This window comes from Gobio gobio, assembly GCF_949357685.1.
Source record: "Gobio gobio genome assembly, chromosome: 8".
NCBI classification, from domain to species: domain Eukaryota; kingdom Metazoa; phylum Chordata; class Actinopteri; order Cypriniformes; family Gobionidae; genus Gobio; species Gobio gobio.
Window position 1 is genome coordinate 4842389 of NC_137114.1, and position 10540 is coordinate 4852928.

Sequence of the window (10540 nt, forward strand, 5' to 3'; positions counted from 1 at the left end):
TTGATCAGGGTTGGAGCTGAGCTTTGCAGGAAGGTAGATCTCCAGGGACAGGACTGGGCACCCCTGTACTGAAAGCATTGAAACTCTTCAGTAAATGTGAACCAGAATAGATCATGAACTTGGCATGCTCTTTAATGACACATGTGGACTCACGTTGGTGGAGTTGGTCCGGATCAGGCGGTGGTTGTGGTTCTGTTGCTCTCTGAATTGCAGGCCCGCCAAGTGTCTTTCCAGAGCCGCCCAGTCCATGGCTGGAAGTGGGCTTTCCTCCACACATTCTTCCCTGTATCGTCCCAGCCCGATCCCACCTCCAACCTCAGCAGCTTCACGTCCTGCGACGGCGCTCTCGTGGCTGGCTTTGCCCAAAGTCTTCCCCTCGCAGGGCGACAGGGGGTGGTCGCAGGGCACGATGGCGTTGCCGTTCTGCTTTAGTTCCTCGGGCAAGGAGGTGGCGGCATGACCTGCGAGAGGGGCAGCGGGCGCTTTGACGCTCTGGAGCTCCTCCGCCAGGCTGCGGCTGTTAACTGAGTCGGTCTGGCTGAAGTCCTGATGCTGGTTGTCTGCACAGTCCCCACCGTACTCCCTCTCCCAGTCCACCAGCACGCTCTTCTTGTACTGCTGGTAGTCCTCGTCCTCCTCATAGTCCTCCAGTCCGGCCAGCTCCAGACTGGGAGAGGACTTGTACTCGGAACATGGCGTCACCTTGTTGGAGTTTGACTCAGAGCTGGAGCGACTGGAAGTATCGCTGCCCAGATCCATGCCATCCTCCCGGTAATCCTGAGACACAGACACAACACATTACTGGGCATATACTTGGGAAAACATGCAACTTTGTGTCATTTTTCAAAATTATTATAAAGAAAGATCAAGTGCATGCATACGTTACAGCCAAATTCCAAACCCCTTGCTTTGATCAGCATTTTCACTAGTCAAAGTGTGTCTATACAGCAGAATAATATCAATGTGCTTCAATATTTTGGTCGTTGAGACTGTACATCACGGATATCATCAATTTTGGTGACGCGGACCCAAATTCAACCCAGTACTCTTACATGCACATCCATCCACTAGGAAGCACCACTGAAAGAAAATGTACATCTTTATTAGTAACTCTGAAAAATAAAGGGGTTTCACAGCAATGCCCCTCAATAGAAGAGATGGCTTATCAATCCCATAATGCACCGTGATAATAAGTGTACAAACGTACATGTATGCTCAACGGCTAGAGAATACCCATAATGCACTATCATGATCATGCCAAAATAATTTCTGTGTTTCATCCATGGATGGTGATCCATCCATCCACCCATCAATCCATCCACTCATCAATCCATCCACTCATCCATCCATTCATCCATCCATCCATCCATCCACCCACTCATCCATCCACTCATCAATCCATCCACTCATCAATCCATCCACCCATCAATCCATCCACTCATCAATCCATCCACCCATCAATCCATCCACTCATCAATCCATCCACTCATCCATCCATTCATCCATCCACCAACCCACTCATCCATCCACTCATCCATCCATCCACTCACTCATCCACCCATCAATCCATCCACTCATCAATCCATCCACTCATCCATCCATTCATCCATCCATCCACCCACCCACTCATCCATCCACTCATCCATCCATTCATCCATCCACCCACCCACTCATCCACCCATCAATCCATCCACTCATCAATCCATCCATTCATCCATCCATCCATCCATCCATCCACCCACTCATCCATCCACTCATCAATCCATCCACTCATCAATCCATCCACCCATCAATCCATCCACTCATCAATCCATCCACCCACTCATCCATCCACTCATCAATCCATCCACCCATCAATCCATCCACTCATCAATCCATCCACTCATCCATCCATTCATCCATCCACCCACCCACTCATCCATCCACTCATCCATCCATCCACTCACCCATCCATCCACTCATCCATCCATTCATCCATCCACCCACCCACTCATCCACCCATCCATCCCCCCACTCATCAATCCATCACCCATCCACCCATCCATCCATCCATCATCCACCCATCATCCACCCATCATCCACCCACCCACCCAATAACCCACTCATCCACCCATCAATCCACTCATCCATAAGCCCACCCATCCATCCACCCATCCATCATCCATACATCCATCCACCCATCATCCATCCATCCATCCATCCATCATCCACCCACCCATTCATCCACCCATCCATCCACCCATCAATCCATCATCCATCCACCATCCTAAAACCCACCAAACCATCCATCCACTCATCCATAAGCCCACCCACCCATACATCCACCCATCAATCATCCATCCACCCATCCATAAGCCCACCCACCCATACATCCACCCATCAATCATCCATCCACCCATCCATCATCCATCCATCCATCCACCATCCTAAAACCCACCCACCCACCAACCCATCCATCCATCCATCCAAGGTTTAGTTTTCATGACAGAGTTCAAGATAAATCTTTTCATCACTACTGGAGCTGCCAGTTTGCTATGTCTAACATGATTATTAAACCGCACAAACTATGCAAAAGCGGCAGCCCTTCTGGAGTGTCCGAATTCACTCACTCGTTTTCATTCACTCCTTCAAGTGGACTGTATTAGTGGAGTAAAGTAGGAAAAAGTGAATGAAGGGATGGGGGCCATTTCAAACACAGCTAAAATGTGCAGAGCTTGGGGTCCTCCACGGTTTGGACAGGTTTGGAAAGCCCTGCCATTGAAGAACCCTTTTGGTTCCACAAAGAACCTTTCAATGAACATTTCTTAAAATAACCATTTCATGTTGAATGGAAAGGTTCAATGTTAAATGTTCTTCATAGAACATCAATGCCATTAAAGAACCTTTAGTTTTAAGAGTGTAACTGCAGAGCTGTAGTCATTTGCCAACAGGCACTTCTGTCCTGATTTCTTCAGTCTATGGGCGGGTAAATGTATGGGCTTTCTCAGATCTCTCGATCTAATGGACAAAATAACCTCACGCAATTTACATATGAACGCGAACGGAGACAAGGGAAAAACATACAGAGAGCAGCTTGGGTCTCCAGATGACAAAGTTTAAATCCCGTCTGGCTAGTGTGCTTTCCATAATGTTTAAGCGTTAGGTCAGTAGGAGGAGAGTAGACGGTCTTTTAGTGGCTGTTCGAGTCCATTTGACCAACATGAAATTTGGTAAATACTGTACATGCAAAGTGTCTACAAGAGGCCGTGCACCAAATTGTATGACAATTGGCCTCATGGTGGTGCTATAATCCAGTGTTCCCCAACCCTGTTCCTGAAGGCACACAGCAGTGCACATTTTGGATGTCTCCCTTATCTGACCCATATATTTCAGGTCTTGGAGTCTCTACTAACGAGCTGATGAGTTGATTTTGGTGTGTTGATTTGCAACAGTTAATGTGCCTCCAGGAACAGGGTTGGGAAACACTGCTATAATCAATACATTTGCCTTTTTGCTTTTGTCCTCTCAATCATAAATAAAGGCTAGAATCCTTAGCCCTGTCCCAACTGAAGCGGGGGCCATGTACGTAATGCCCATGAATCTGCCAGACCGCAGTGTGTCCCATTTGTTATTTTAGCTTTGTGGCCGCTATGTGTCCTGTATGAGCTGTACTGATGCTGGCTCCACAGCAGACAAAGTGAGGAGTAGAGCGCCATTTGGGACACGGCCCTGAATCAAGAGCCTGATTCAGCCTTTTTGAATTTTCAGTCATGTAACATTTTTCAAACTCAGATCAGAGACACTCCTGACAAAAAGTTACCCAACTTTTTAAGCATTAAGATTTAACGTTTTGGTGGATCGGATCACAAGTCGATGAGGAAGACACATTCCCGTTTACACCTGGTGTTTTAATCCGTCTCTTTTGTCCACTTTCAGCCACTTCTGTCCTGATTTCTTCAGTCTATGGGTGGGTAAATGTATGGGCTTTTTCAGATCTCTCGATCTAATGGACAAAATAAGCTCAAGCAATTTACATATGAGCACGAACGGAGACAAGGGAAAAACATACAGAGAGCAGCTTGGGTCTTCAGCCGATGAAGTTTAAATCCCGTCTGGCTAGCACACGTCCCGTAATGTTTCCGCATTAGGTCAGTAGGAGGAGAGTAGACAGTTTTCAGTGGCTGTTCGAGTGCATTTGACCACATGAGCGTTTTCAACTACCTCTGGAAGTGGTTGAAAGTGGACAAACTCAAAGCGATTCAGACCCCATTTACACCGCTTTTTAAAGACAGCCACTTCTGAGCCGATCATCCACAACACATCTTAAAACCAGGGTCTTTGATTCATCAGATGGTTTGGTAGATTTGAGATTGCCTAGTCATGACCCATAATCATTTCTATGGGTAATCATTTATAATAGACACCAGGACAGTCTTGGTCCTTTTCCACTGACAAGGTATTGGTGCAGGAGTCTGATCAGATCTGGAGTCATTCCATCTTTTTCCATTGCTGAAACGGACGGATCTTGGCTGAAACACCCTCTGTGGCAAGCAGCGAGGGCGAGGGACCGTGAGAGCGGGACGAGGCCAGTCGTGAGTGATAATGCACCGGCCTCGTGTCTCATGGAGGGGCTCGGGCGCATAAAAGGAGGAGCGACGACAGTGAAGGACGAGAGAGGACCAGGCCTGGATTTTAAGTTGTGTTTTATTTACGTTTTGTGATGTGTGTGTGCGGCAGTCGCCCGTGAGGGGCTGCTGTTTTAACTTTGCATTTTGTTTGTTTTATTTGATTAAAAGTGTGTGAACGTTCGCCGGTTCCCGCCTCCTTCTTCCTATAACAACGAACCTTGTTTAATTGGTGCCGAAAACCCAGGAGGAAGGAGGGTATGTGTGTATGTGGCAAGCAGCGAGGCAGAGGGACCGTGAGAGCGGGAAGTGGTGATGTGTGTGCGGCAGTCGTCCGTGATACTTTGTGTTTTGTTTGTTTTATTTGATTAAAAGTGTGTGAACGTTCGTCGGTTCCCGCCTCCTTCTTCCCATAACACTGGCCTCATTACACCTTCAAAGCAGGAAGGCGAGGGGTGTGATAACCTAAACAGAGGAACAACAACTACTGAATCTGGCAAGGCTGATAGCACAAAACTACTAGTTTGAATAAAGTTAGTTAATTAATGAAGGTAGAGCATGACGCTAACAATGCCAAGGTCATGGATTTGATTCCCAGGGGAAGCAACTACTGCTCAAATGTGTATCTTGAGTTACTTTGGATAAAAAGTGCATAAATGTAAGTTACACTTTAATGCAACACATGTGGCTAATTTCATTTATTATTACTGTTTATATCATAAAACATGCTGTTATTTACAGAGATCATGTGTGAATTGATTCTAGAAATGCCCTTGTTTGAGTTAAATTACTGTTAAAATATGTTATTAAATGGTAATATAACACTATATTATATCCATACATGTATAAGGCCACAATGCCCTGTCTTTGTTTGTGTTAGGTTGTGTTCTCAGTAAGGTGTTAGTTCAGCTCTTATGGGGTTCGAATCTCCAGTAGAACAGGGGCATCTGAGGACACATGCCAAATCTCACTCAGTTATGGAGCTAGGGGGCGCTATTGCTATTATTTTATTTTACAGTACATAAACAGTCATGCCAATAAATCAAATGAACCAATTTCAGAGGGAAACAGTCCTTACGTTTTGTATGGACTGTGTTTGGCCCCCAAGAGCGAACACACAAAAACAGCTGACGCCACACGGGACTTCCTTCCTGAACCCACGGCTTCCTGACCAACCTCTCTGAGTGACCCTTCACCTGTACAGGATGTGTGGGCTTTGACTTTCAATGCCAAACAATCGAGAATAAAACTCCTTCAGACCAGCTATATGGAGCATTATTACACAACTGAAAAATACAAAACAATACAATAAGCCACTGAATTTATGAATGGAAAGTTGAGGTACAGTATGTGCTCTGTTCACACACACACAATGACTACGGATCAGCCAAATGTGTGATAGTTAATAGAGAAATAATGGGAAGGCTGTGAAGATACTATGGGCTGATGCAGGAACGGCTGTTTCATCGAAACACCATAAAATAAAATGGGTGGAGACTGGAGATAAGTCAGAAGGACATGATCTGTCACCATCATTTCTGTCCATGTGACAACACAAATCGACATCATTTAGTGACTCTGTGTGTGTTATTGTACATCAGTGTGTTTTTATTGTGTGCAATCGTAATGTGATGGTTGTTTTTTTGTATGTGTTTGTATTATTTAAGGTGGTTTTAAACAAGATGTTACACTTTATTTTAAGGTGTAATCATACAAATAAGTACAGAGTAATTTGGTTGAGGATTAGTTGCATGTAATTATGCATAATTTACTGCCTAATTTACAGTAAGTACACGTAACGTGTGACAATGACACTGAAAAATAAAGTGTAACAGCATTTTGTTTGGCTGAGGATAAGTTCCATATGCATAATTTACTGTCATTACTATGATAAGTACATTTAACATGTGTGGATGCCTGGACCACAAAACCAGTAATAAGGGTCCATTTTTTCCAAATTTAGATGTGTACCTCACCTGAAAGCTGAATAAATAATCTCTCCATTGATGTGTGGTTTGTTAGGACAATATTTGGCTGAGATGCAACTAAAATCTGTAATCTGAGGGTGCAAAAAAATCTAAATATTGAGGAAATCTCCTTTAAAGTTCTCCAAATGAAGTCCTTAGCAATGCATATTACTACTAATAATACATTTATGATATATTTACAGTAGGAAATGTATATCTTCATGGAACATGATCTTAATATCCTAATGATTTTTGGCATTAAAGAAAAATGGATGTTGGCTATTGCCACAGATAAGCCCGTGAGACGCATGACTGGTTTTGTGCTCCAGGGTCACTGATGTAACAAGTAAAATACACTGTAAAATAAAGTGTTACCAAAATTGACAACAATCAAAAGCGTGTGTGTGTATATATTAGTACAATATTATAAGAAAATCCTAATATACCATTCTGAACACATCAAGCCTCTGAATGAAATGTTGAACAGCATCATGTACAACACATCGTTCATCTATCAAACCCTGCCCATTATGAAGCTTTATGAATGATAAAATAAATGCCCTTACATCAACACTTAAGACATTATGAGTCCTCGCGTGATTTGTCGAGATCAGAGCTTTAATCTCACGAGACACCGGCCTTTTAACACTAATGCTTTTAACGCGCGCGCTCTCCGTTCGTTGTGTTTTATTCTCTGATTTACGCGAATGTTTACAGTGATTGAACGCGAACATAATTGTTTTAGAAACAGCTGTGGTGGTTACACACGGGCGCGGTACAACATTCAGCCCCTTTCACTGGAGTCATTGAGTTCTGTAATGATGCCCATGCATTGATGTAATTCATTTCACTCATATATCATGATCACACAGATGCGCGCGCGTTTAATGACAGTGCTATCACTAACAGTGCTCTTCTTTAAATCCAGTCGGCATTAAAGTAGCGCTCGTCTGACCAAAGGCAATGTTTTAGAAATGACCAGTCAGTGTGAAATGATGTCATGTTTCTAAAACAGCCCTCACACCCTCCCGTTAAAGCACAAGACACATCTCACAGGAGCGAGCGCAGATTTAGGCTTCACTCACTGGAACCGGCTCAAACTCTCCGATTCTTCCTCATATTTCAATGAAATCACCAACGAGCCGAGGTGAATCCCTCAAGAGCAGCACACGAGCATTAGGAGCGGAACTTACGGTCATCTTCTCTGCCGGCTCTTCCTCAGTCTCAGGACATGTTTGTGTGGCAGGACGGCGGAAACCGGCTCGAGGTTACTCCAGACGCGCGAGAGCGGAGACCGTCCGCGGTGTAAGTCATGGCGGATCTCCGCTGCTTCTAAACACCCCGGCGGCTCTCCAGCGGCCAGACGAGATAACACAAACCCTCCCTCTGAGGAGCTGTCTCAACACCTACTGAGCTGCCTAGATAGACAGCATCTGTGACCGAGTGCGTGTGCGCTTGCGCTGCATGCCCAAAGCGCGCTATGCCCGCCTGTCGCTTACTATTCAACAACGCTCAATGTGATGCCCAAAATCCATGCAGGTCACCCCAAAACACTGCACACGAATACACTGCCCAAATATGTGACCCTGGACCACTAAACCAGTCATAAGAGTCCTTTTACTGAGATGTATACATCATGAAAGCTGAATAAATAAGCCTTCCATTGATGTGTGGTTTGTTAGGACAATGTTTGAAAATCTGGAATCTGAGGGTGTAAAAAATCGAAATATTGAGAAAATCTCCTTTGAAGTTGAACAAATGAAGTCCTTAGCAGTGCATATTACTACTAATAATACATTTATGATATATTTACAGTAGGACATTTACAAAATATCTTCATGGAACATGATCTTAATATCCTAATGATTTTTGGCATAAAAGAAAAATGGATAATTTTGATCCACACGATGTGTTGTTGGCTATTGCCACAGATAAACCTGTGAGACGCAGGACTGGTTTTTCACATATGTTGTGCTCCCTGTCTAAAGTCCTTACATTTTGCCTTTATCATGTCCAGACACACTGTACTTGCCTGTAGTAGCTAAACATGTTGTGCCTATATTGACCAAAATGTGGCATTAGCCTAATGCCCAAAAATGCTCCCCTCCAATATGAGTCATTAATCATTCATCCCACCATGGTCAGCGGAGTTTCCATCCACATATTTTTTCATGCAAAAACATTGCATGAACAAATGTATGCACTCAATTGAGGCAGAGAAACTAGGGGTGTAACGATACCCTCATGTCACGATTCGATACATCTCACGATACAATATTATTGTGATACTCCAAGACGTGTGGTAAAAGGCCACGTTTGACTGGTAACACATCGGCATTATCAGGACCCACACATATTCCCCTATTGCATTATTATACATCATATTCAACATTATATAAGCCTAGTAGTTTAAGTCAAGGCACCTTTATTTCTATAGCGCTTTTCACACACAGATGCAGAATTTTTAAAGTCTTAATTTCAACTGTTCATCTCACAATGACTTAGCATGTCATATTTTTGACTTTTTATCTAATAATGAGGACTTTAAAATCATGTTTTCAACATTTTATCTTATAATTATGACTTAGCATGTCATATTTTTGACTTTGTATCTAATAATGAGGACATTTAAGTCATATTTTCAAAATTGTATCTCTTATGACTGTATGATAATTTAAATGAGCGGATCAGTAATATAGTTGAATATTTAGTGTAGGAATGACACTAAAACTCATTTTTTCTCACATAGTAATTTTCATTTTGCGTGAACTATACACAATACAGATTGTCACTATCCACAATTCAAATTCTTGCATTTTTGTATTGTGATATATTATGACGCGATATATTATCTCACCCCTAATATTTAGTAGTACAGTATATATCCGATAAGAAGACATGCGCATAAGCTATGATGGAAACACATTTACCGAAAAAATCCCTCAAACCCTCACGTGACATTGCCTCAGCAGAGGCTGTGATTGGATAACTGGACTAACCGGTGGACCAATGGCATCGCAGCATCTCAAATATTGGTTTAAAAGTCAAAGGGCCAGATTTACTAAACAGGGCAAATGATTGAACCCATGGGATGGAAATGCTGCTTTATTCGCAAGTGTTTTTCTATGCCAATTCCAATTTCAGTTTTCAGTTTCTTAAAGACACTTTACATTCACCAAACCATGTGTTATTTTAGGTTAATTACGTGTTTATAGAACGGTTGCATCAATGAGGAGTGCTGTATAATGGCTGAATAACGACAGTGTAATTATACATTTAAGTGCTGAGTAATATTATGTACTTACCAAAGGGTTAGGATTAGGTTTGGTTGATATGCATCATTTATAGTTATTACTAACTTCATGTAACGTGTAACAATGAAACCTTGATGACAATGACACAGTCGATACTTGCTTTTCATTTTGACTATCCAAAAGCGGACCACATGTAAAGGCCACTGCGTCAAACTGAGCATGTAGATGTTCGCTTTAAGGGTATTCGCATGAATATCTCGCGGCCGCTCTCGTGCTGAACATGCCCTAATTAGAACAGCAGCTCGACAGAAGAAACAATGCAGATGTTACATTTGTATGGGGATCAGGAATGAGTTGAATTCCAGTTTTAAAGGTGTATATTTCGGAATCACTGAAGGCTCTGTTCTGATGAGAAATGTTCGTGTAGTGAGCGCGGTACGGTTTGAGACACAGCCCGTCTCTCTCTCTCAGTCAATCTCTGTTTCTGGACTGTTGAGCCTCAGCTGATGTGCTTCAGCGCGACGGCCTTCAGTGCTCCCGCAGTTTTTCACAGCAGTCACCCAGAGCGGCCGCAGATACTGTGGGCACGAGAGGAAAGACGTCACAGGAACCTCACTGCACTCACTGACCTTACCAGCGAACACAACGGCAGCGACACAGACAGGAATAGCACATCCACTGCTGGCCAGGCAACGTCACTTCAGTGTTTTGCATG

At 43.3% G+C, this 10540-nt stretch overlaps 1 protein-coding gene across 1 annotated transcript in view; it reads right to left on the reverse strand.

Annotated features, from left to right (window-relative positions):
- schip1 (schwannomin interacting protein 1) overlaps positions 1–8068 on the reverse strand; it is a 74495-nt gene extending 66427 nt beyond the window's left edge. Inside the window, exons 1-2 of the mRNA XM_079824387.1 lie at positions 7765–8068; positions 154–777 (exon numbers count right to left, since the gene is read on the reverse strand). Coding sequence (XP_079680513.1) covers positions 154–777; positions 7765–7770 — 630 coding nt within the window. The 5' untranslated portion in view covers positions 7771–8068. The remainder of the gene's footprint in view (positions 1–153; positions 778–7764) is intronic.
- Positions 8069–10540: the final 2472 nt, after the last annotated feature.